The 27,037-nt window shown below is 41.4% G+C and overlaps 1 protein-coding gene across 2 annotated transcripts in view; it reads right to left on the bottom strand.

Annotated features, from left to right (window-relative positions):
* Positions 1 to 27,037, bottom strand: part of PSME4 (proteasome activator subunit 4) — a 148,100-nt gene that overhangs the window by 55,656 nt on the left and 65,407 nt on the right. For both annotated transcript variants that reach the window (XM_048518692.1, XM_048518684.1), the window contains exons 4-16: positions 23,657 to 23,701; positions 21,128 to 21,277; positions 16,393 to 16,456; positions 14,756 to 14,830; positions 11,810 to 11,932; positions 10,206 to 10,298; positions 8,787 to 9,052; positions 7,180 to 7,366; positions 5,182 to 5,271; positions 4,629 to 4,693; positions 2,807 to 2,957; positions 2,042 to 2,140; positions 1,672 to 1,741 (exon numbers count right to left, since the gene is read on the bottom strand). In XM_048518692.1, the coding sequence (XP_048374649.1) occupies positions 1,672 to 1,741; positions 2,042 to 2,140; positions 2,807 to 2,957; positions 4,629 to 4,693; positions 5,182 to 5,271; positions 7,180 to 7,366; positions 8,787 to 9,052; positions 10,206 to 10,298; positions 11,810 to 11,932; positions 14,756 to 14,830; positions 16,393 to 16,456; positions 21,128 to 21,277; positions 23,657 to 23,701 (1,478 nt within the window). The remainder of the gene's footprint in view (positions 1 to 1,671; positions 1,742 to 2,041; positions 2,141 to 2,806; positions 2,958 to 4,628; positions 4,694 to 5,181; positions 5,272 to 7,179; positions 7,367 to 8,786; positions 9,053 to 10,205; positions 10,299 to 11,809; positions 11,933 to 14,755; positions 14,831 to 16,392; positions 16,457 to 21,127; positions 21,278 to 23,656; positions 23,702 to 27,037) is intronic.

Genomic DNA, 27,037 nt, shown 5'->3' with positions numbered 1-27,037 from the left:
CCTGCAATTCCTGAGCTTCGGCTACCCTTTACCTCCCGCATCTTGGCACGGAACTAAAGAATCACTGAAAAGACAAAAGGCACAACTTAAATGCTCTGGGATGTTTCCTCGAACAGTCAGGCCTGCTTCAGGCAATGGTTCCTGATGAGCAGCTTTGTGTTGTAACTTTTAAATTTTTGTATTAAACATTTTGTTTTATATGACACGAGCAAACAGCCACACTCCTCTGTCCCACTCAAGCTGGCCTATGGAGCCAGATTTTCTTCAGCTCATGCCAAGACAGACATAATGGGGGAGGGGAAAGAGGGTAGAGTGGGTATGAACCCACTGGACATATCACATTTGCAGGTGAAAATCCACAATTTTTCCACACATCCCTAAAAATGTTATGTGTGTGCAGGGGTAGGGAACCTGCGGCTCTCCAGATGTTCAGGAACTACAATTCCCATCAGCCCCTACCAGCATGGCCAATTGGCCATGCTGACAGAGGCTGATGGGAATTGTAGTTCCTGAACATCTGGAGAGCCGCAGGTTCCCTACCCCTGCGTGTGTGAATGTAAGAAACATGTGTGCATTCTCCAGGGAGCTGTGACTGACTGCAAATCCACATTAAGCCTATATTCAGTGGAAAACCTGTGACTGCCTCTACACAATGGGTGAAATTGCTTTCAGAGCTTATAACACATTTGTCACTATACTTATTACATAGATACATGCATCAAGGATCTAGAACTGGCAGCAGATTTCTGTGTCATGAGCACAGGGGGATTAAATGTACAGTGGAACCTCGGTTTTCATTGCCTTTGGTTTTCATTGGTTTTGGTTTTCGTCGTTTTCAGTGAAAAATTTGTCTCAGTTTTCATCGATTTGCCTCGGTTTTCATCGATTTGCGGTAAGGTGCAGGGGTTTGTGGAGAAAAATCACCCGGACAAAACTGTTGCAGGCCGTGTCTGCAACTTGTTTAATGACAATGTCTTTTCCCATTTCAGACAAATCTTAAAAGAGGCGTCAGAAACAGACCTCTTTGGACAGCTTTCTGGTGCGACATTGGTCCACTGGCTCTGAAGCTGGTCCTAGTGTTATTGTTTGTTACTGTTTTCAGCATTAAACACTATGTTATTAACCAAAAATGTGTTTTTGGTATGTTTTCTGGAACACCTAGAATGGATTAATTGGATTTACATTGATTCCTATGGAAAAGTTTGCCTCGGTTTTCAATGGTTTCGGTTTTCATTGATTCTTTTCGGACGGATTACCAACGAAAACCGAGGTTCCGCTGTATACTATGAACTTCTGAAGCAGCACTAAGAATGAAGCAAAATTAATATGCTCAAGGCAAGGCCAATTAACAACCTATAAAGGCATTTCTCGGCATCCACTGCAAGCCAAACAGTTCTTTATGCCTCCTACTGACTCAGCAAGGCTGAACTGAGCAGCAATTTCCTACCACCTGCTAGTTTTCAGGGCATGCAAGCATTTTCTGTCTGGAACTCTAGGAATTAATTCTAAATGCAGGAAACTATAGGAGATTGTAAAACCCAAAGTACGCTATATCTTCAGGGAGCCATTTGTTGTTGTTTTTTAAAAAAAACTTTAAAGTTTTCATTAGGCAACTCACACACCATCAAAAATGAGCTTGTTACAACACAAAGTGAGATCAGTGAAACTTACTGAGAGTAAGATGTGCTATAACGTTGCAGCAGTGGGGCACAAAGAGCTTCAAAGACTCCTCAGGACAGCACTAAAAAAGTCACAGAAAAATCAAATTCTTCATTAAGACATCTCTGCAAACAGAGAGGGAACAAAATCGTTGTTGATGTGTTTAAAGAGCATCTTACAGCAATGATTAGGAATGTGTTCAGTGGCCTGAATTCAAGAGGGTATTAAGTATTTGGGATTAGGATAAAGAAACCTGCAACCCAAAGGCCTATAAGAGGGCAGAGGAATTGGCAAGGCATTTCAGGGCTAACAAAATGGTGCAACTCATGGGTGTGCATCTCAACCAGAAAGGGGCAGAAGGAGAGAAAGAAAGCAGTCTCACTTTCACAGCTGCTCGGCACATGTCAGCTACCATCCGACCAGCCACTCTTGTCTCAAATATATTTGAAATGGCAAAATTAAAAACCTTCTCCAAGGCAACCTAAAAGAAAAGCAAGACAGAGAAAAAAAATAAGATGATTAATCAACTTTGCTTTATGGAGAAAAGTATATGCTCTGATATAATTTTATGTAGTCAAAAAACACAGCTAATCCAATCAGAATCTAGTTCAAGTTTAGTCTTGGTGACTAAACTTCATAGCAAATGTGCCACAAGTTGGGTCCAAAGGAGGAAATGGCACCACTCAAATCACAAAAATACATGTGCACACTGATATATATGGAGGAGGTTTTGCCACTCATCTATCAAACCATTAGTATAAGGTTCAGGAGGCAGACCTTCTAGTGCACTGGTTCCCATCTAGGCATGCCAAAATCTCCTGTTGTTCCATGGCATTATGGGTATTTGTGTTATGAACTGGTCACCCAAGTCCTTGAGAAGATCTACTAAAACGGCTGTTCTTAATCCATACCAGTGTACTCAATTTGAAATGTGTTCTTTTATTTTATTTCTGCTCCAGGGCAGAGAGGGATGGCATGAGGGCCACCATTCACCTTTCAGTGAATGTTCTTAACACAAGAAAAGGTTTTGTGTGTGTGTGTACGTCTACAAATGCTTCACAGTTATACCAGCTTGTTTCTTACAAAAATTAAACAAAATTAACATGACTAAAAAGGTTTGTATTCTGCCATTTTTGGTTACACTTACCTTAAATATCTCTTTTGAACACTGTGTGAGAATTGTGCTGAAAGTAGAAGACAAGCCTAATTCCACCAAACTCTCCAAATGAGTCATTTTTTCTGTTTCAGTCTCTTCTCTTGTTTGCTCCAGAGTGCTGCTGTCTATAAGCCCAAAACATCTAGGCAACAAAAATCAAGAAAACTGTCAGCAAATAATTTGATGGATCTATACACTGATGAGGTGTAATGTGATCTGCAACACAGGACACCTTGGGGAGGCTTTTAAATAACCACTCAAGTGTAGAAAGTAGAGAATGCCACCTCGATAAATGGGTATGTGTGAATCTTTACAAACTACTTTTTAAACCAAGCCACCAGTGGGATATTGTGGTGCACTACAGCAGAGAGACCAAGGTTAAATTCCTACTCACCAAGTGACTATGGACCAGTCGCACTCTCTAAGCCCAACCCACTTTGCGGGGTTGTTCCAAGGATAACATGAAACAGGAGAGACTACCCATACGGAGCAGCAGTGGCGTAGGAGGTTAAGAGCTCGTGTATCTAATCTGGAGGAACCGGGTTTGATTCCCAGCTCTGCCGCCTGAGCTGTGGAGGCTTATCTGGGGAATTCAGATTAGCCTGTACACTCCCACACACGCCAGCTGGGTGACCTTGGGCTAGTCACAGCTTCTCGGAGCTCTCTCAGCCCCACCTACCTCACAGGGTGTTTGTTGTGAGGGGGGAAGGGCAAGGATATTGTAAGCCCCTTTGAATCTCCTGCAGGAAAGAAAGGGGGGATATAAATCCAAACTCTTCTTAGAGGAAAAGCAGGATAAAAGTGTCACAGACAAATTACTCAAACACTGGTGTGTGTGTGTGTGTGTGTGTGTGTGTGTGTGTGTGTGTGTGTGTGTGTGTGTGTGTCTGTCTGTCTGTCTGTCTGTCTGTCTGTCTGTCTGTCTGTCTGTCTGTCTGTGGGAGTCTGTAGGCAGGCTAGTAAAGCCATTTGCAGCTTACTAATTTTAGTGGATTTATTTTCAAGGCTAATGCTGTTTGATTTATATTAGAAGGGACTGGGGAAAAAATCAACAAAGCGCAACAAATCAAGCTTACTGCAGCCTTCCAGTGAACAGCAGGAGAAAAATGAAGCTTTCCCTTGCTTACAGTTGCACAGAGGCATTCTGTTTTCTGGCTGCCTACTACAGAGAATATTCAGTCTACCAAACGGGTAAAAAGCAAGACAGAGGGAAGGCAGATAAGGAGAGTCAGCAAGGACTAAGATGCCAAATCTGGATACTGCCCGGCTCATCCCCTTGGCTCCACTAATCATCCTAAGCCAACTAAACGTCTCCTGCACTCTTTAGAGAGTACACCCATTCTTATCTGGCTCACTTATGCAATGACAGCTCTCTTTCCCTTTTCACTCCTCAGCTCAAAACAAACCTGGTCTGTGAAGCCTTTGGGCTTAACCTCACAAAAAGCGCTACAACACACAACTATATGAACATTTGGGTGAAACAAATATCAACAGGCTCGGCATGTGGCCAGAGTGAGAGAGACTATAAAAATGTTCAGGTGCTCACTCAGCCTGTGACAAACAGAATGTAGAGCATGAACACTTTTGAGAGAAAGGTTTTGGCAGACCTGCAGAATGGGAGACAAAGCTGAGGTATGTGGGGAAGCCAGTCGAGCACAGTTATCACCTGCTGAAAGTATACGATAGGCCTAATTCCAGCAAACCCTCCAAATGAGTCATCTTTTCTGTTTCAGTCTCTTCTCTTGTTTGCTCCAGCGTGCTGCTTTCTAGAAGCCCAAAACATCTAGACAACAAAAAGCCCACTGCCACTTGCCTGTCCATAAACTGCAGTACAAAATCTTCAAATTCAGCAGAAGCAGAACACAGTTCTCTCTCCACCTGCAATTTCAAAGCAAAGGGGAAAATATCGAATGCTTTTTTTTTCTGCCTCAGACATGTGATATGTCTCCAGAACTGCCACTAAAAAATTCACATCAGCAAATGTTATATTTGTTATTAGAATCATTACAAAACCTTCAAAAACATGTTTCCTCAGTCACTCATATTTCTTTCTATGCTAGCATTTGCACCGTTGCAAAATCAATTGTGAATTGATCTGCCCACCCACGACTATCTTCTCTGATAGACTGGTATCCCTCTGAGGACTCTGATCTTTCCCAGCCTTACCGCCTAGGCTAGAAGCTGGAATCTTCTGCAAGTAGCACCAAGTGTTCCATCACGGAACTATGACAATTTTTACTGTGAAATCTGCCTCCCCCCATTTTTATATTTGAACACATTTTGAAACACAGTTTGCATGAGAAGGCTTTGATTTTAAATTCCCTCTACCTAAACTGGCTAGAGTACACAATTGTTTCACCTCTTACCTCTGTGAGGTCATCTCTCTCTTGTAGTACAGATGAACAATCTACTAAAGGCACAAGAGTCGAAAATGTTGCGATAAACTGGAATGTGATCTAATGGGAAAAATAAAAAGGTTTCACTGTGTATTGGATGTACTGAAAGCTGAAAACTGAACATGTCCTCATAATGGAGTTAAATGGGCCCAAAGAAGTAGAAGAAACTGGTCTAGCTTTGTTAGCAAATTTCCAAAATTCCACATTCCAAATTTTCTTCACTATTAATGAGGTCAGTTGCACTGTGGAATTCGACCTCTCTTGCATCATTTACAATTATCATTGCATTGTGCTTAAGGTCCTTTTACCCCAACTGAAATGAATGGGGGGGGGGGGGAAGGATCCTACAGGCTGAAATTAACTCAACTGTTTCCTGTTTTTCTTATATATTTTCTTTGCTGCTGTTCTATTCCTGTTCTGCCAAAAGGAAGCAGAGTTTTCCTGGGGGGGGGGGGAGGGGGTATAGGGGGTGGAGTAGGAGTTGTTGATGCACAATTCAGCTTGCAAGACTTTTATTTTTATGACTCAGTACAGACTCTATTTGATGACCAAATTAATAAAAAAACTGACTGATCTGTGAGGTGGGTAACCCCCCCCCCCTCCAGCTGCTTGGCTGTCCAATCATCAGCCTGTCTGCACTGCAGCCATCTCTGCCTCCCTGGCTCACAGGGCAAGGCCTCCTGCTCCCCCTCCCCTGCCCACCTATTTGCAGAGCTGCTCCTACTGCCATTTACCCAGTGCACCTGGAAGTCAGCCGACGCATTGACAGGTCATGGTCTTGTTTGCCCACCCTCCTTCTTTCCATGCACCTTCAGCACCAGCAGCGGGGAGGCAGTGCCCACTCCTCCTCACCCTGCAGCCACTCTAGCCAGCTCACACAATGAAAAAGCCTGCTCCTTCTTGACAGTTCATCTGGATGATGCAGACAGCTGCTCATCCCTTTTGCAAAGTGGTGGCCAAGATCTCATGATGAAGCATAATGAGATGTTAGTGTTTCCCTTAAAATGTTACATGTTAAACTTTTTGTTTCTTTGTTGAATTTTTCTGCAAACTTAGGAGTGTCCTCCGAGGTCTGAGGAGAAATACTGTACCTGGGCCCACTTTCTGGGAACCAAGTTCAGAATTAGATATATGGTATTTGACATTTGGATATGAATGTTAAAACAAGATGTCTGAAGGGTTGAGGAGGCATTACTGAAAATAACACAGAAACAAGGAACAGTATAATGTCATGATCCAATGATCAGAAAAGGTGTCAGGCACAACATGTGTATGAGTTACAAAAACATTGCAGTACGAGTTCTGAGAAAGCAGGATGGATTTGTGTGGAGCAATACTTGGAATTGTGCACTCATGTGCAGATCAGTAACTAGCACACTTCCTCTTTGTAGCCTCCACAATTTTTCATTATTTTCAAACCACAAATTATTGATTGTTCCCTATCCTCCAAACCAAGTCCCTAAATCACAGTTAACCCTGGTTGAAGGTAAAGAACAAGATACAGTTTGTGACTGGGAGGAAGTAGCCATTATGGTTTTCTGTAAAAGGGAAGGGTTTAATTATTGAGCATATACACAAGGAGGAAGGGAGGGAACATAACAGCCTAAGAATCTTTATGCAACCTTGTCATATGTGACATTATAACCAAGTCTGAAAAAGTAAATTTTGTTACATTTGAGCTCTAGAAAAAGCTACTGAAGGATGTGAATTGCTAGTCTTTCAGTCTTAAAGCTGATTTTCATGCTTATGCTACAAATCAAGCCATTGACATATGCATATGTGTGCAACCCAGAACAAGATCTTAATGGAGGGGACAGTGACAACCAAAAGATGGGGAAGCAGAATGCAACAGCCAAGGAAAGAATTATGGGGAAAAAGATGAAAAATGAGAGGCCTCCTGATGGTGAAAATAAGAGCCATATTCTGAATAACTCACAGCAGATCATAACACATCAACAAAATACTCACCATACATTTGCTAAAGTCATTTGGATCCACACCAGGCAATGCTCTCATCAACAGAGGCAACATGTGCGTTGGACCTTCAGGAAATGACTTGCCCCCAGACACCAGGCTACGAGCTACTCCAATTACACAGCTTAAGGTGGCCGTGAGTTGATGAGGTTCTGTTAATGTCTCCAGTGCAGGGTATGTTCTACGGACAGGGTATTTTGGAGGAGAAAATTTTAAGAAAGGATTTTTAGCTGTTATGGTATATTTGCTGTAGACACTCGAATAAGCTATCTTGCACAGATATGAAGAACATTACTTTTGCAAACTCTTGAAGAATGGGATTAAATTTCAGTGCATTGCTGAAACTGTTCCTTGAACACAAAGCTTTTATGCATCAACTTTACCCCTGGTTGGTCCAGATACAAAATGATCAAAGCCTGTTCCTAACCCCTACAGCTGTTTCTGGTAGCATTCTCTAACCCCACTGATTTCTATGGGAGTACAAAAAAGCATCTCTATGGCCCAAAAGGTGTCCCTATGAAAGGAAATGGCCTACGTTGCTCCCCACCCAACTTGCTTGGTCTGCAATTGTGGAGTTGTACTGTTGGCCTGTGCCTCAGAACTGAACTCAAGCAGAGCTGAGCAGGAGGTGGAAGCCTGGGCTCCATTAGACCATTCTCTGACATTTGCACTCTGTTCCACATTCAGTGAAAGGGAAGAACATGAGGGGCTAGACAGCACACGAAAAGGTGGACATGTCTTCCCCTAATGCAAAACTTCATACCCAAATCAAGGGGCAGCAAAGCTATGCCAGGGGAAGGAGGCACCATCCCACTAACAATGATGCAAAATCTTTCTTCAAGTCCATTCAAGCAACACGTAAAAGCTTGGCCCATGCCAGACAACAAGCATAAGTGGGAGGCACATGAGAGAGGAAAGCAGACAAAACTCAAGGCTAGGATGACTGTGGAGGCACGCTGTAACAGTCTGACATCTTCATATCCAATTTTTCTGAACAATGAATGTATTAACATTACAGCAGCTCACCTGCAGAGGCTCAGTTTAGAGATGTATATATATTTTATGGTTAAGACTGTGTACAACTGCATGACATGTAAAGCAACAGAATGGAAAACGACTCCCAAACAAACATAGTCAATAGAATGCCACAGGACATTCAATATGAATAAACCAAAATCAGATTGCATTTTCTCCCTCTGGGACTTGTATTAAAATCAGGAATACAAATTGGGAAATATGCAACTAATCCTAGGACCTGATTTTATTTCTTTTTATGGTTTTGATACCTGCTTTTTACACAAAAAAGCTTTTAAAGTCTAATTGTTCAGGTATTATAAGCTGTCTCGTGGGGTTGATCTGGGTCGCAATGGCAGCCTACAGGTCTGAGCAATTAAAAATTGGACACACAGCAAAACTCTGAGTGTCAGTTACACTGGCCAAAAAAGAGTGGGTAATTGACACCATCCACCCAAAGAAAATCCAGTTTCCCTGGCCAAAGATGAGTTAGTCAGCTGCAGAAAGAACAGTTTAGGATCCTTTTTCTTCACCACCTGAAAGCTAAATGTTAATGCTGCTTTTTGCCAGGCTCCAGTAGTACTCACTTTTCAAGTACTGGTGGAATTACCAATTCAGGGCGCATTAGTGCAAGGTTCTGCAGAGCTTGGGCTGCCTCTAAGCTTCCAGTTTTGCTAAACATAGCCAGGAGGACAGGCTGAATAATACATTCTACAAAGTCTGTGATATCTTGGTCAGTAAGTTTATGGCTATCAGGCACAGGAGTAAGCCAAGTCATTTTCTTGTATCGTTCACGATGCAATCTTCTGACAACACTACTTGGTAGCCGCTGAAGTAGCTTCATGAGCTTGTTCTGCCATTGTACAGAAAAGGGCAACAGAGTCAGTTTCCATTAATACGCAGCAAAAAAAACCCCATCAAGATCTAGTCTGTCTTCTCTGAGTTCAGGCTACAATCCAGTGCACATTTACCTCGGAAGTAATCCCCACAGAACAACTGGGTCTTGTTTCTGAGCAGACATGTTTCAGGCCAGATTCTCAATATGTAAAAAAATATATTGACCTACGCCATTTGGCAAAGCATACAATCTGCTGCCTTAAAATAATATATTAACAACGGAGGTCCACAGCCTGGTTGGACATTTAACAGCTCCTCCATGCAATTCATATGATCATCCCTTAGGGAGACTATTAACGAAGGGAACTTAACATGTGACCTAGCTGACCACAGTTATAGCCATAGTAACTGAGAAACATTTAGAGAGTGGCGAATAAACTGTGAATATCTAGTATTCTTGGAGGCTCCAATTCACACAGATGCTCTCTGAAGAAGATCTTCAGTACTGTAACAGTCAAAGCATTTATAAAACTGGTGTGCCACAATACTGGTGCCATAAACTATGATCCGCTGAGGCTACTGTTTCTCAACACATCATGTGAAGGGGTCACTAAAATTCAGTGCCTGCTTCACCCAGTGTTTCTAAAGCTCAGGAGGCCTAGGCAATAAAGGGCAGGATGGGTGATGGAGAAGACAGAAGTGTGCACCCCTTTCCCTAAACATTAATTACAAATGGCCACTTATTTTTACTCCACACTCACTCACACCCACCCCCTCCAAATTAAAACTCCACAGCTAGCAATTTTCTAAAGCCAGAAGCCTATTTATCTTTGTCTCAATTTTCTAGCAACGACTTCAAAATTCTAGCAACAACTTCTGAATTCCCAGGATCTTGGATTTCATGTCAGTCTCTGCCCCTTAACAATGGATAATAAGAACAGAACTTAATCAATCAATAGCTTTCTAGCTTCTTTTTTAATTTCCCTCAGGATTTGATGTCTACAGAACATGCAAAGGAATGTGCTATAACTGCTGTTTAGTTCAAATATTTAGTGTGAATATTGTTTTACAAAAAATGAACAGCTGCAGAAAATAAAAAATATTATTAAGATTTTAGTCCAATAAAAGCATTTATAATCTTGACATAGAGGAAGCATATATATCCTTACCAACCAGCGACCATTATTTGAAGGGTGGTAAAAAGAGGCAATGCTTTTGAATAACCCAGACAAGTGTGTCTGTACCAGCTTACTTGGTCCACCCTGTCCATAAAAAAAAGATGAAAGTTGCGTTATTTGACTTGACCTCCAAGAAACCTTCACAAAGCTAAACTGCAATTTTAACTGTCTTAACTGGTCTGTGATAACCTTGGTCAGTAGGTTTTTTTCAGTGAATTTGGCTTCCTGTTTTACCAATTTCCTAATTGTTCCTGAAAACAGAATAGTATCAAACAATTAGCAAATTAGTGAAACAGGAAGCCAAATTCACTGAAAAAAACCTACTGACCAAGGTATCACAGACCAGTTAAGACTGTTAAAATTGCACTGAAAAATATTTTTTTAATAGAAGTACTTGCCCAAACTTACTATGATCCATGTATGAGAACAACGTATGAGAACAACGTATGAAGAAGGCTGTCCCTTTCAGCTATCAAAACTGTGACCCTAAAGAGTTTATATTTATGTCAACTGCATTAGTTCCATCTCCAGAAATGTTAGGCGGGATTCTCTGGGCATCTATCTCACGCAAGTCTGTGACAGAGGTTTCTATTCATTCATGCCTACAAACAAACAGCTGTTCAACTTAAAATACAGCAAACAAATTTAATGCACCTCCTGAAATGTGACGCTCTTACTGCTAGGTAGGGCTGACTTCATTATAGAGACTGATCACCCTGAATGAGATAACCTGGGGAACAAAACAGCCACCTATGAATATTCATTTATTTATTCTACAGGCAAGTCAAAATATACATTGACCTGGATAGCTCAGGCTAGCCTGATCTTATCAGATTTCAAAAGCTAAGCAGGGCAAATGTTTCAATGAGAAATCTCCAAGGATCATGACAGAGGCAGGCAATGAGAAAGCACCTCTAAACTCTCTTGCATTGAAACCCACCAGGGTCACCAGCTCATTAAGGAAACTGCCATTGGGTCCGGGATCCCTGAGAGCATTTCAGACACCAAGTGGACCCATAAGTCTCCGAAGGCGAGAATATGTAAGACCATCACCTAAGCAGGAAGAGGCAGCACTGTCCACCCAGGTCTTCAGGGAAAAGTGGTCAAACTACAGCATCTCCTCAGAGGAGAATAAGTTCCACATTTATAACCTTGTCAAAGATCAAATCCAGTGTGTGTCCTGCTTGGTGTGTGGGGTCCACAATAATCAAGGAGAGTCCCAGTGCTGCCATGGAAGACACCAGGTCAGATACTTGAATAGATGAGGCTGAATCTATGTGGATGTTGAAATCCCCCAAGACAATAAGCCTGGGAAGCTTCAAGGTCCACTTCGAAACGACCTCCAGCAGTTTTGGCAGGGCCTCTGCTGGCATGCTTGGCAGCCAGCACATCAGCGGAATCCCCAGCACCTCCACGGCATCCCACACCAAGCCCACACAATCAATACTGGAGATCGCTGGAATGGGGACTGACCTGAAGGAGACACATATCTACACAAAAGGTTACATTTCTGTAGGGACCCAGGGGCAGTGTATAATGAATTTCAAGGTCTGGATAACAGGGTGAGTGTACACTGAAAAGAAAAAGGATCATACCATCATAGCTGTGATCCACATGACCGCATGCCCTATATCATAAGCATTTGTTAAGAATCTTGGAACCAACACCTGGTTGCTTCCTACTGGAAGATTCAAACTTCGCAGCACTCTAGTAAATATCTGTAGGGGGGGGGGGGGGGAAATAATATTTAATTAAATTACCAAAACACGAATGATATTCCAGTTACAACGCATCCAGAGTCTCAAAGTGCGACAACTAAATAGTGCGATCCTCAAAACACATTACCAGTAACAGCCCGGAAACCACACAACACCCAAGGAACAGCTTTGTTAGGACATCAGGGTTTTTGTCAGGATTTCAGTAATAAACTTCAGTAATAATCATCTTGATGTTTGATCATGCTGGCAGGGGATGATGGAAACTGTAGTCTATAACATCTGGAGGGCCGCAAGTTTGACACCTATGTCTAACTGCTTGACTTATACATGCTTGCCACAATGAATTTTCTCACTGCTAGATCTATATCCCCCACTACCCTTGAAAAGCACCAAAGAACACTATTAAATAAAAAGTACCCGGCCAGCAGAAATGACCCTTTCAAGTCAATCAAGTGTTGCTGAACAAAAACCGTGTCTCCAGGAGCAGCAGTTATCAAGCTCATGTTCCAGCTCCCGGCATTATCAGGGGCCCTGAGAAGCTTGCCAGTACAAGAGAAAAGCTTTAAAACCATGGAAGAAGATTTGAATGCCTCAAGATTAAAATTCACATAAATTACTGGGCACAAAGGGGTTTAAATTTATACTAAGTTCCAGTCTGAAGGAGAAATTTTATAAAATGATGTATTGTTGGTACATGTTCCTGGAAAAATTGGCAAACATGTATAAAAATGTTTTGAATGCGTGCTGGAAAACTGATCATCATGAAGGGATTTTTTTTATCATTTAAGGTAGACTTCTATAAAGTTAAAAACTTTTGGGCACAAATACATTCAACAGTTCAAAAGATCTTAAAGACTAATAAACAAAAGAAACCGGGGTGGGGGGGGTGGGTTTGGGTCGGGTCAGACAACTTTGGAAAAAAGGAAACTTAGTTTTTTTCCCCTATGACAGCGGCAACAGTGGCAGCAAGGTTATTATGCATGCAAAAATGGAAAACTTCATCCATATCTACAATAGGAGAATGGCTTGTGAAGTTGTTGGAGTTGGAAGAGATGGCTAAACTTACTTTTGATTAAAGAACTTATCTAAATTTCTAGACAACTGGAAACCCTTGACAGACTTTTTGCATAAAACAGGGTGGGAAATGATATTTGTGGGTATAAAGAACAGAAGATTAAGAAACAAGAGAGAAAAGTTTGAAATTTATCAGTAATGATCATCAGTAATGATAATTAAGAATTAATTTTACAAAGGTCGTTAGCAAGGTAGTAGCAATTTATTCAGTGTGTTAATCAGTACAGACAACATTTTAATTAAATATATTTTCTGTGTTTTTCTCTCTTCGTTTCTGTTTATAAACTTTTAAGTTTTAACAACGAAAAATCTAAAAAAGAAACTGCTGGGGACAAAGTGTGAAAACAAAATAAGCTGACAATAATTAAAAGATTATTTATTGAGATGTAAACCTTTACAGTGGAACGGGAGCAGAAGTAGCCACATTAATTGCTTCACAGAGTTTTACTTGCCACAACTGACAACAGGAGCACCCACAAAAAGTGTGACAAATTGGTTCAGAATTTAAGGTGACTCCAGAGTATGTGATGTTTTAGTTATATTTTAGAGAAAAAGCTAGAGGAACATATAAAATAAGAAAAGGTTCAAAATAAAAAGCCATGCAACAGAATTGAAAGGCAGAATTTCCACAACCAGCAAGAGACTTCTTCATACACGGCTTTATCATTCTAGATAAAAATACATTTTTTTCTTTAAAACAAGGATAGGTTTTATTGACTAGTGCCCGTGAGAACCATTCCAGATACCAGAATATGATAATTAGCAAAGGGATGTGCACCTCCACAAGGCGACTAGTGAATCCTCTGATTCTTTTGGATACAAGACACAGCAATTCGCTTGAGTGTCTAGCACATCTGATTAGCCAGCAACTCTCTTTCTCCATAAACGGGGAATAACAAAGCTTTTGACTGAGATTCTCCTGTAACCTTCATCACTCCTACAATTATTAGACATTTACATTAAGTTCCTGTCTTAAAGAGAATTTCTATGTATCGCTGGTACCTGTTGCTAGAAAAACTGGTAGATGTGTGAAAACATTTTGAATGTGTGTTGGAAATGTGAACACCATGAATGGACTATTTATCATTTATGGTGGACTTGTAGTAAAGCCAAACAAAATTTGGATACAAATACATTTAACAATTCAGAAGATCTTAAAGTCTAATATACAAATGAAACCCAAAGCTCTTCTTCTGGGTCTTAAGAACAAATAGGTTGAAAAAAATATGGGACATTGTTCATGCAATCAGCAATGAGATTACCATTTGTGCAAAAATGGAAAACTGCATCTATACCTACAATAGAAGAATGGTTTGTGAAACTACTGGAATTGGCAAAAAATGGCCAAACTTACTTCTTAGATTAGAGAAAAGAACTTTTCTAAATTCACTGACAACTGGAAACCCCTGATAGACTTTTTGCATAAAACAAAAAAAAATGAACTGATGGTATGTAGTTTTGAGTATTAGAACAAGTAAATTGGTATAAAAGAGAAAGGCATGAACCTTATTAGAAATGCTAAAAATTAACTTTATAACTGTAATTAGAGAGCAAGTAGTAAATTTTTAATCAGGTTTATATTTAGTATAGAAAAATTGGGAGTCCTTTTAAAAACTTTTTTTGTGTTTTATGTGTTTTTGTGTTTAATGTTTTATTAATTTTATGGGTTTTTTGGTTTTCAGTCTTTTATGTCCTTTAAGTCTTAAAAATATAAAAATATAAAAATATGTCACAATTAATAGACATTACCTTTGGAACATAGGGATCCCAGTCAATGTAGCCTATATTATCAGTGGCCAAGCGTGCAAAAAGGTTGACTAGATGCTAGAAAGAGAGTAAAAGAACACAGTTCATGACCTAGCACATATTCTTATTGAAAATTCTCTTTTTAGCACTGCCCATGATACAGTATTACAGGCAAACATAGCTGGTCTTAAACCCAAGAATGAAACTGGTTTGAAAGCCTGGTTTAAAGCTAAAACACTTGCCCACTATTAACCTTGCAGCAAACATTCTATTATATAAAAGGCTGGCTATGGTGGCAACGACTCACTTCCAGCCAACTGCCACACACGACTCATTTCCAGCCAATCCCCCCACACACATGGCAGGGCATACACAGAATGAGTAAAACAAAACCCAAACAAAACAGCGGAATGTGGCAGTGACTTACTCTCTCACTCACTTGCCCGTCTCCCCAACTGCTGAATAATTACAGTCACTGTACCATCTGCAGCCACCTGAGGAGGAGCAGGTACAGGAGGGTCAAGACAGCTGGTAGCTGCAACTGTGCCGTTAACTGTTGTGTGGTGATACAGGCATTCAGGAAGAGGAGAAGGCATCCAGGAACAGGAGGAGAAAGATGAGGGAGATGGCATGGGGCTGAGGAGGAAGGAAAGGCAGGAGGGGGTTGTCCCCTTGGTGGCTGCCATTAACACTTGTGTGCTGATGCAGGCTTCTGGGAATAAGAGGAGGAGGACAAGGAGGGACCTGGTGACACAGGGTGAAGGGGGGAGGAAGGGCAGGATAGGGTGGCTCCCTTGGTGGGCTCTCTTAACTCACCAACAGTTTTCTAGAGCCAGTTATATTTGTTTGTATAATAGGCTTTACTGCTAGTAATACTATACCACAACTAAAATTCAAAATGTAAAGGACAGGGGATTGGAAGAATAAGGGAGAAAAGGGAAACATACAAGATACTGGAATCCTCCCTATCTTTGATCCACAGCAACATGACTGAGAAATTAGGCCTTCAGAAGATCAGAGTATGACTGAGGACCCACTGTGATATTTTCCAGAGAGATCTGGATGTATATCCAAAACCAAGAGCCATATAATTATTTTTTAAGTTAAACCAACCCCCCCCCCCCAGCGACAAAGAGGTTTGTCTTAAAAAAGCATGTGCACGGCTTTTGTTTGTGAATTTTATTATGGGTCAGTGAGGACACTAACATCTTTTCTCTGACTATTTATGTTTCAACAATTATGGCTAATATAAAACCAGGGCCTTCTCTTAGATCTCTATGATTCCCTGCATATTAAATATACCAGATGTATCCTGATGCACTGGTGTGGTTTGAAGAATCAGAAAATAAAGCAGTTACAAAGCCTAAACATCAGCTCCCAGTTTGGAAAATACCAGCTTTCCCGAAAGACTATCAAGGAATATTGGATGAGAACACAATTAAAAATGACAAACGAAACAAAGTCCAACAAAGAAAATGCTAGCTTGTTCATTCAGCTGGTGACAGTTTGACAGTCCTTAATTTAACACATTTTCTTAAAACCACAACTTCTAGTTGGGTTATAAAGTCAGGCACACCTACTTTATGTTGACAGGGGTGGGGAGAAGTAGAAAGAAAGAAAAAAGAAATGGAGATACTTACCCCTTCCCACTGTGGAAGATTCTGAACATAAACCCAAAGGTTCACAAACTCATCAAACCAGAGTCTGCAAGACAATTAAATGAGGCTAGCACACTTATCGCTGCTCACTACAGAAATCATGATTCCCACTCCAACAATACCTATGCAACATTTATATAACACTATAGAGTCTCCAAATACTGCTTGGCACATATATAGTACCTCACAGTAAAACAGAAATCAAGTGGCACTTTTACAACTAACTAACTGAGTTTATTTTTAATCAAGTTCCCTTTCTTTATATTACTTCATTAAACTTTACAACAATGCTGTATGTTAGATCAGTTTTATCATTCCTACTGCAAACAGGATGCTAAGAAAGAACAGCAGGCATAATACTCTCATTCTGCAGTTGCTCCATTGGTTGCCCATCAGTTACCAGGCTTTATTTAAGATACTAGCTGTCCTAAGACACAATGCCCTAAGAAATGGAACATGAGTCAACGACTCACTTCCCACTAACTGGCGTCCAGGACTGACTTCCAGCAGTGGAAGTGAGTCCTGCCCGTCAATGGGTTGGAAGCTGGGGAAGCGGGAAAGCGGGAGCTTGCAGTCCGCTGCCCCACCAGCCCCGGCACTAACCTCACCATTCCCCTGCCCTTCCTCCCGTCATTCCAAAGACCAAGACCCATTGGTGCCACCACTGCCCTCTCCATTCCGCTGCCTGCCCTCTCTCAACCCCCAAAGAGCAAGTCCACTGCAGGGGAAAATGCTTGCATTGCATTTTCCCCTGTAATGAGCTTTACCTTCACATACTTGCACCCTCATATTTGCAACACTGCCTCAGGCATCCCCATGACAGCTTCATTCATCTAAGTAAGGTCTTCAGAAAGTGCTAACCTGCCAATGGGCCAAATTAAGAACTACCCATACATGTGCCTTCTCTGTTGTAGCCTCCAGTGGCATACTGCCCATGGGGACATGGGATAACCCATGTCCCCGGGTGCATACCTTTTGGTCACTTGGGGGGTGCCAGCCAGGTCTCCGCGCCCTGCAGAGCAGCGATCTGGTAGCTACCTCTGTGTCGAGGCACCCAAGGCCAGGTCCAGCTTTGTGGCCAGGAGGCCTCTCCCCCACTGGGGGATCGCACAAGATCAGGTCCTCTTCAAGCTTGCTGGCCCACCAAGAGCCTGGCAAGAGCTTCCCTGCCCTATGGTCTGGGGAGCTTGAAGAGGGGCGAGGTGGGAAAACTTTCGCTGGGCTCTCCATGGCCCGGCTTGAGTTGGGACGCGGTGCGTTTTCTCTGGGCCTTTTGCAGCCTGGCGAGCTTGAAGGGGGGTGGGGTGAGGGCAGCTCCCACCAAGCTCAGTGAGAGCTTCCCCACCTCCGCTCACCCCAAAGCTCGCTGGGCCATGGTGCAGGGAAGCTCTTGCCAGGCTCTCGGTGGCCCAGCGAGCTTCAGGGTGAGCAGAGATGGGGAAGCTCTCGTTGAGCCTAGTGAGAGCTGCCCCCACCAGAGGCTGTACCTGCTCGTGGCAACTGAGGGGGGGGGGCAGCCTGGCAGCAGCCAGTGCTGGGCCAGGAGTGCCTGGCAGACTCCTGGCCTGGCCTGGCCTGGCCTGGCCTGGCCGCTACCTCCCCCCCCCCCCCAATCTCTATCAGAGGCCATGCCTGGTAGACTTCCAGCCTGTGCTGCTGTTGCCACTCATCATTATCTCAGTATTTAGAAGTGGCAGAATCAGTAAGAGCTGGTCTGGGAAGTCTGAAGGTAGCTATACTGTGCTTTGTGAGGCATTTGCCACTCGACTGCTAAACAATAAAAATAGTGTAAGCTCAAGATGCAACCCAAAAAGCTAAAAAAAAGGAGGCTATTATGGGGAGACAGCCCAGGCAAAACAGTTCCAAGAGGTTTCACATATCCTATGCAGTAAGGTTGTGAGCTAAGGTAAGAGCTCCAAGTTACTCTTAATGAAGCTAAGATATGAAGCCATGACAAGATCTTTATAAGCTAATTCAGCACAGGCTTTTCTGGTTGCCTGAAACTAGTAAGAATTGCCTCCAAACACCCAGAAGTTGGTTCTCTTTCCCACAGCAGTACATTCAGGGTAGTCAAAATATCTATTGTGAACCTAATGGCTGATTGAAGACCTGAACAAGAATGGCGAGACACTAGTATGACAGAGACTTTTATCCAATACAATCTCTGGAATGCACTATTTATTTAGAACCAAACGCAACAGAGTGCAAAGGAGCTTGCTTGGAATCTTAGAAACTGTACAACAGTCATGAAAGCTCATCATAAATGCAGTTGTTTGGATCCAGCCTACTTTTTCAATTCAGTTTCACCAAATTTGCCACCTTATTAAGAAGAAGAGTCTAGAATACCCCACTTTCCTCAGCTATAAGGAATCTCAAAGCATCTTGCAAATTCCTTTCCCTCCCTCCCTTCCCTTGCATGCCACCCTCACTCCCTCCCCTCCCTCACTCCCTTTCCTTTGCATGGCACCCCTCCCCCTCCACTAGGGCAGGTGGGCCATGTCCAGATGCCAGGCCCCCTCCTCTTTCCTCCCCTCCCTTGCATGCCACAACAGACACCTTATGAGGTAGGTGGGACTGAGAGTTCTAAGAGGACTGTGACTAGCCCAAGGTCCCCTAGAAGGCTTCATGTGTAGGAGTGGGAAATCAAACCCGATTCTCCAGATTAGAATCTACCTGCTCTTAGCTACGACGCCACACTGGCTCTATAGCACTACATTCCGCTTAACACATGGCTTTTCTTCATGCAAGTCCTATAATACCCCAAGATAGTCTTTTAGGTTGTCACAAAAATCTCTCACAGCATACTGAGCAAATCCCCAAGGACACAAAACCAGTAAAGAACATTAAATAATGAAGCACATTTCAATAAAACAAATTTAATCCACATCCACCAGAATCTCAGAAAGAACAGTGTAGAATGTTCGATGTGCTAGGATATGCCTTATCAACATTTGCCATCATAAGGATGAAGGCAACCATTTATAAAGTTATATTTATTTATCTTATCAGGAATTCCAGGATGGGCACACAGTCCAGAGGGGAGGTGTTCAGTGGAAAGGCACTGAATAAATGTAGCTTAATATGGCCTTGAAGTGATGATAAACCTGCAAAAGAAACAGCACTACCATACGAAGCAATTTAATGAGGACATTCAAGGACAACCTGACAAAGTTTTGAGATAAATATGCAGCTGTCTCAGTTAATTAAGACACCAAGTATGAAAGGCTAGCTTTCAAAATGTTCAAAATTACGCTTGCCATATAGCTCAGGCAACTTTAACTCTGCTCAGTACCTACGTCGAAACCATCTCTACCCACATGATTTGATTTCCTTCTCTCTTTTCCCTTTTAAAAGAGCGGTTTTACTAATAAAGATTTTGGTTCTTGCCCAAAGACAAAACCCTTCCCAATGTTCTGCGTCACTTTTGAGTCTCAATGGAAAGAGGTATTTGCCACTTCCCACAAAGCTGCTCTCCCTCTTCTATGTGCAATCTTGGGTTTCTGTGTATTTAGTTATTTATATTCTCTCCAGTGTGGACCCAAATATATATTAAACATATTGTGAACTCTGCAAGAAAAGGACAATTAAAATACACTCATTTCTAATTCTAATTTCACAGCTTACATGGACTGGCAATAAAGTACAAAGCATATAATTCTAGCATTCTTTTTTCATCAAAAAAACTGAAAACACTACAAAATGCTACACATTATTTAGGGTTTTTTTTGAAGTATGAAATTAACATTATAATGCTGACAAGAAACATGTAAAATTAATGGAACCGAAGTTGAAAGTCAAACAGTAACACATCTAGCCCATTCATATATATAAGCAGCATTAACAAGAACCTCACTAATCAAACTACTGCTAGCTCCAACTTTCTGAACAAGGCATCTTCAATGGTCCCCTTCAATCTGGACGCAAAACAAAATGAGAGTTGCATCAAACCAACCTTCTTGGGCAAAGCAAGAATGGTGATACTGCTGGGGCAATGGCCTTCATGCTGATCTTGGTGCTAAGATAATTCTCTCCCTCCCTGAGTGTCAGATACCAAAGCCTGAATCAGATGCGAAGATACTGAGATGCTCAGTTTGTTTCTCAAATAATTCTGCCTCAGTATCACACCTTGATGCACTAACTCTGATAAAACTTCAGTTATCAAAATTACTGGTTTCAGCAAAGGAAGAAAAATCACTGTGTGATCCAATTGCGCCCGGGGAGGGGAGGGTGGGATGAAACTTCATTGGAAGCAAAAGAGCACAGACGCCAGCAGAGGGGCCCTACAGCAGCGGGGTCCACCATGACAGCCTCCACTGGCTCCCAAAGAACTTTCAACCCAAGAACACCCCTCTTGAGCAGTGCAGACACCACCAAAAAAGTTATCCTATTAATTTTATGTTGGACAATTTGGAGAAATAGTCTAATTCAGGGGTCTGCAACCTGTGGCTCTCCAGATGTTCATGGACTACAATTCCCATCACCCCCTGCCACCATGGCCAATTGGCCAATGTAGCAGGGACTGATGGGGATTGTAGTCCATGAACATCTGGAGAGCCACAGGTTGCAGACCCCTGGCTCTAATTCAAGGATTCAGAATCCTTTTACAAACCAGGCACATCTCAACACATGCATTATACTACCTCTCAGTGAACAAATAACAGTTTCTCATACAAAAGATCATTCCATGAAAAAAAATTAAATCACAACAGCAACATACTTGAAGCCTTTATGGTGAAGTTCTGGAGGCAGAGTGGTAGGAAGAAATAATTCAAAGTATGTGATGGCCTTCTGCATGGTAACATCAAAGGGACACATTAATGGCCGCCACTCATCTAGCATCTCAGCTGTTGCATTTTCTGGAAAATACCTAGAGGGAACATGGACATGCTAACCTATATACCCCAATAGCACTTTAACAAATAAACACAATACCAAAAGAAGTGGTGATTCACTTCCATTCTTTTTTTAAAAAAAAAAGACATAGGTAGAACTATATAAGTTATAGTTAATAACTGACGCTAAACCAGTCAATTAAATGGCACCTTCCTGTACAAATGTAGAACACTGTGAAAAAAAGGTTTGTCCCAGCTACGGCCTTACGTATGATCTGGCCGGTTACTGCTGAATAGCAAACACTATTTGAACAGCAGGTATCTGTTAATGGGGTGACGGGGGAGATTTGGGGTTTGCGACTTTATTTTGGTTTGAACTGAAAATATTTTAGGAAAGGCATGATAAACTGTTTAACAGATAAATACTAAATTGATCTGAAGGTAATTTTGACACTTATGAAATCAGAAAAATCAAAAGGGAAGATAAGATAACTCTATGCTGCAAATACTGAATATCAGAGGATGACAATTTGCAGTTAATGTAGAAGAAGAGTTTGGATTTGTATACCCCCTTTCTCTCCTGTAAGGAGACTCAAAGGGGCTTACAATCTCCTATCCCTTCCCCCCCCCCTCCCACACACACACACAACAAACACCCTGTGAGGTGGGTGGGGCCGAGAGAGCTTGGAAGAACTGTGACTAGCCCAAGGTCACCCAGCTGGCATGTGTTGAAGTGCACAGGCTAATCTAGTTTCCCAGATAAGCCTCCACAGCTCAAGTGGCAGAGGTGAGAATCAAACCCGGTTCTCCAGATTAGAGTGCACCTGCTCTTAACTGCTACTCCACTGCTGATCTCCGATTCTTAACGTAATCTACCTTATGGAGATAGGCCAAGTTTACACAATGCTCAGACTATCTTTTACTTGGTAGTTCTCAACTAGAGGGACAGAGCAAACAGATTCTCTCTGTGGACCAGCCTGTGAGCTGCAAAGAGAAAAACATGCTCACTGCCTTTCACTTTGTTTTTTCCAGTGTCTACTGAGGGCAGTCTTGCAAACCATCCACAAAGCTGGTCTAGCCTCTAGGGATGTATGGCTCAAAATCTTGCCCAGTTCAATCAACATCATCTGAGAAAAAATGCCATTTACAGTTAACATAATACAGACCCACTAATTTAACTAGGGTAGAACTTGCCTAAGGAGAATAGACTTAAGATGCATGTAGTGCAAGTTCTGCAGTCATACACATGTTCTTGCTATCTGTGTAGTTTATTTCAGAATCTGGACTACTGAATTATAGAACAATGGAGCCTAAAGGACAGAGATGTAACCAAGCCCAGTGTGAAGAAAGTGTATATATTCCTTTAAATTTACTTAGAGATCATTTATCTTGGGTCTTTTATGAGACAACCACTTGGTTTTGCTAGGTCGTTTACAATGCAGCCATTTGACCTCACTAAAATCGTAAACTGTATTTGTGTTTAGTTTAGGTGGTGCTATTTTTTAGATAATGGAACTGTCTTTTACAAGGCTACATTCTAGATTGGCCAGATAGGGCTTAATTTCCAAGAATGCTCAAGTGGGGGTCATCTTCCTCATCATCTAGAAGGTCCTACTCTATTCAGCACCCAATTGGTTAATTACGGATCAAATGGTCTAGATGAGCCAATTCTATAAAGCCCCTGACACCATTTTAAATAGAGATATTTATAAAGGATTCTTCTTAAGATTTCCTCGTTGTTGTTCTTGTCTTTATTCTTACTATTTTTTCTGCCTTATGCTGAATAGCCTTGTATTGTTTTTTATACTTTTTATACTTAGAACTGGTTAGAGCTGAAAGAGAACTGATTTTATTATTTCTTTTCCTTTCCTTTTAATAACATTTTGAAATCTCAGCTGTCTGAGAGTATCTAGATAAAGAGCCCTGGTTTCGGTACGTTACTTGTAAGGTATCTGGCCTTGAACAACTTTTCACATCCAGTCACTACTGATGTACAAGATGGGGACAACTTTCAAGGAAGAGCTATTAAAAATATGCTCACCATAGCCAACTTATTTGCTTACAAATCATTTACATGTATAAACTTCAATAATAAGTAATTACATATTATACTCTTAAAGACACATTTCCTCCTTCACCTGCTTTGAGATTTTTTTTATACATAGCTGAAAATCGCTTAAGCACACAGGACTCCATTTGCTAGTTCTAGAAGGCAGAGACCCTTGGGCACACAACACTCTTTCGCCTTCCATAACTGGGCAAATGGGAAAACCCCATGCGCAAGGGTCGGGCTGCCATGTCAAACTACAGAACAAGAACTTGACAAGAAAACAATATCCCTCCATTGCAGTATGGTTCCCCCATAGCAGTGAGTCACAAGACCCAGTGCTTCAGAAATATTAATAAATACTTACGGCCGACAGTTTTTCACAAGGGTTTTTAAAACACTTTCTACAGAGCTGAAAGAAAAAAAAGGGGAAGGGAGAGGAGTTAGAAATAAAATTACATCACCATACTTTCACTGCTGCATATCAAGACAACTGCGTAACTGTGCAAAAGCTAAGTGATATTGATGCAATTAGGCAGCATCCGCGTACATGCGACAGTTAATTTTTCTTTGTCACACAATCCTCAATATGATGAAAACCAAGTTGCTGGATTCCAGAGGTTGCACTTTACTCTTCCCTCAAACAGCCATTGGGTCGCATAAGGGAGTAAGCACTAGCACGCCCTTCTTTCATTCTGCCGTGCACTACGCAACCAAGCCCATTATCACTATAACCAGATTAAAAAAAAAAACTAAGTTAAAAAAATCACACAAAAGCTCTGACATGAATTAAATGCATCTCATATGCAAACTTATTTTTAGATTTTTTCCCCTGTTAATACAAACATGAATTGTTTCCCTTTAGAGATATTCTATAGCAAACAAGAAGAACCGTCTTTTCTCTATGTCACCTTTTCCAACACTCTTTATTCACTCATTTCTCTTGTCTGTTATTAGGAACATACCCATTTCATTGATATCTGCAGTTAATCGTTATTTAAAAAGTACAATGTATTATCAAAGGTTGGAATCAACAGGCTGTTGTGGATTTTCTGAATGTGTGGCCACGATCTGGTGGTTTTAGTACCCGCACCTATGGCTGGCATCTTCAGAGGCATGTTACAGTAAGATGTGTTTCTCTCTGTGGCACAGTATTGTGGGTAAAACATTAGGAACAAAAACCATTAAACCATGGCCACACAGCTTGGAAAACCCACAACAGCCAAAAATGTAAACTCTCTCAGTTTAAAGGGAAGACCTACAGCACTTATAAATTCATTCATGATCCTGCAAAAATAGAAGACTATATTGAACATGCCAGATGCTCTCTGCCCACTTACAACTTAAAACTCCATGCAACTACCTTTGCCTTTTGCACTTTCAGCCGGCGATTTTGGAACTAATGCAGAATTAGCTGCTAAGTATGTGCTGTAAAGTTCCCAGATGGAATGTTACTCTGGACATACATTTATTCAGGTGGCCCCAGAACAAGCTATCTTCTAGCCTCAATGCACCCCCAACTATACTGGTGTACCTTATAGGTTACCAAAGCACAATTAAAATGCCATATTTGGAGGAGGGGAGCAGCTCCTGCAATGTTTTTTAAAGGAGCACTGTGCGGACATGAGGATGGAGAAGCCATTTTCTGTACCAGCACAGCTGACTCTTACAGCTGGGTGACAGTAGCATGAGAAGTAATCATATCATCTTGCTCGTTCAGTTGGTTTTCTTTACAAATGGTGACAAAGTGACATGCCACCACACCGCCATCATCTTTCACACTACCAAACACAGTTTGATGTGAAGTTTTTTGAACACCTGCAATATACTAAGCCCCTAGGGGAAGGGCGGGGTATAAACTTTATAATGATTATTAGTATCATTAATATAATTATTATTATTATTATTATTAAGCAGTTCCTATTCACAGTCAGTGGGAAAACCTTATAAAACTCAATGTCCAATTTGTTTTCCACTATAAAATGTAGAGCATTTCAAACTCGAGTCACAAAATAATGCCATAGGCAAGTTAAAAAATTTGCCACTGTTATTTCCCCAGAATAAACTCCAACCTAAAATAAGGAAGCAAGAGAAACTCCTTCTTTTGCTTGGGAAGTCTACTGGGGGAAGGCCAATGGCTGTCAGATAAGAATACTATCCCAAGGTAACAGAAATACGTAATGGATGCAGTAAGATTTGTTAGAATATCACCCAGCTGTTCACAACAACGCAAGCCTTCAAACTTAGATATTATTCTTCAGAAGGACTGCCAAAAATTTAAAAACTCACAGTAACTTAACTAAAGAACAAAAATACATCATGTTAAGCCCGTGTTATTTTCGTTTTTGTTTGGGATACGTAGGCCCAAGAACATGCAGGAAGTAGCAGCATTTTAAATAGCTATAACCCTTGCATTGTCTACTCATGTCTTATTCTGCGTTATCAACATGGCTATAAACACATGAGTTAAATCCTGGAAGCCATGTTGAGAACATCTGGGTAAAAATTAAGGGACAGAAAAACAGCACTGATCTCATTGTGGGGGTCTATTACAGACCCCCAAGCCAGACTGAAGAGTTGGATGAAGCCTTCCTGGAGCAGATGACCAAACTTTCAGAAAGGAAAGAAGTTGTAGTAATGGGAGATTTCAATTATCTTGATATTTGTTGAGAGTCAAACTTTGCCAAGACTATCAGGTCCAATAAATTTCTCACTAGCCTTGCAGACAATGTCATGGTCCTGAAGGTAGATGAAGCAACAAGCGGAATGACTATTTTAGATCTGCTTCTAGCCAATAATTATGACCTGATTAGTGGAGTGGAAATGGTAGGATCCTTAGGTGGGAGTGATCATGTTCTCCTGGAGTTTGACATAGAGTGGAAAGGGGGTACTAAGTGTAATCAGACACACAACCTAGTCTTTAAGAAAGTAAACTTTAGTAAGCTTAGGAAACTACTGGGTGTGATCCCATGGTTAAAAATACTAAAAGAGAAGGGAGGGCATGGCATGGATGGGAATTTCTTAAAAGCAGATCTTGAAGTCACAATCTGAAACAGTTCCAACATGGAGGAAAAATGGGAGGTATCTAAGGAAACCAGGATGGCTGTCTAAAGAACTTTCAACTGAGCTACCATTTTAAAAGGACATGTATAAAAAATGAAAAAGGGGGGAAATCACCAAAGAGGAATTCAAACAAATAGCAAGGGCGTATAGGGAGAAAGTTAGAAAAGCTAAAGCTCTCAATGAGCTGAGGCTTACCAGAGAAATTAAACACAACAAAAAAGGCATTTTGGGGTATATCCATAGAAAAAGGAAGATAAAAGATAGGATAGAGTCACTGAATGGAGAAGATGGCAAAATGATCACAGGAGATGGAGAACAGGCAGAACTACTTAACACCTTCTTTGCCTCGGTCTTTTCTCAAAAAGAAAATAGTGCTCATCCAGGGGAAAATGGAACAGAAGATACAGTAGGGGAAATTCACAGAATAAATAAAGAGGTTGTACAGGAATATCTGGCTACCTTACATTAATTCAAATATCCAGGCTCTGATGAGCTACATCCCAGTGTATTAAAAGATCTGGCAGAACTAATCTCAGAACCACTTGTATAAACTTTGAGAACTCCAGGTGAACAGGAGATGTCTCAGTGGACTGAAGGGAGGCTAATGTTATTCCCATCTTCAATAAGGGGAAAAAAGAGGGCCCAAACAATTACCGTCCAGTCAGCCTGACATCAATACCAGGAA

This window comes from Sphaerodactylus townsendi, linkage group LG01 (genome assembly GCF_021028975.2).
Source record: "Sphaerodactylus townsendi isolate TG3544 linkage group LG01, MPM_Stown_v2.3, whole genome shotgun sequence".
Taxonomy (NCBI): domain Eukaryota; kingdom Metazoa; phylum Chordata; class Lepidosauria; order Squamata; family Sphaerodactylidae; genus Sphaerodactylus; species Sphaerodactylus townsendi.
The sequence above is the reverse complement of the archived record's forward strand: the minus strand, read 5'-3'. Positions and strand labels throughout refer to the sequence as shown.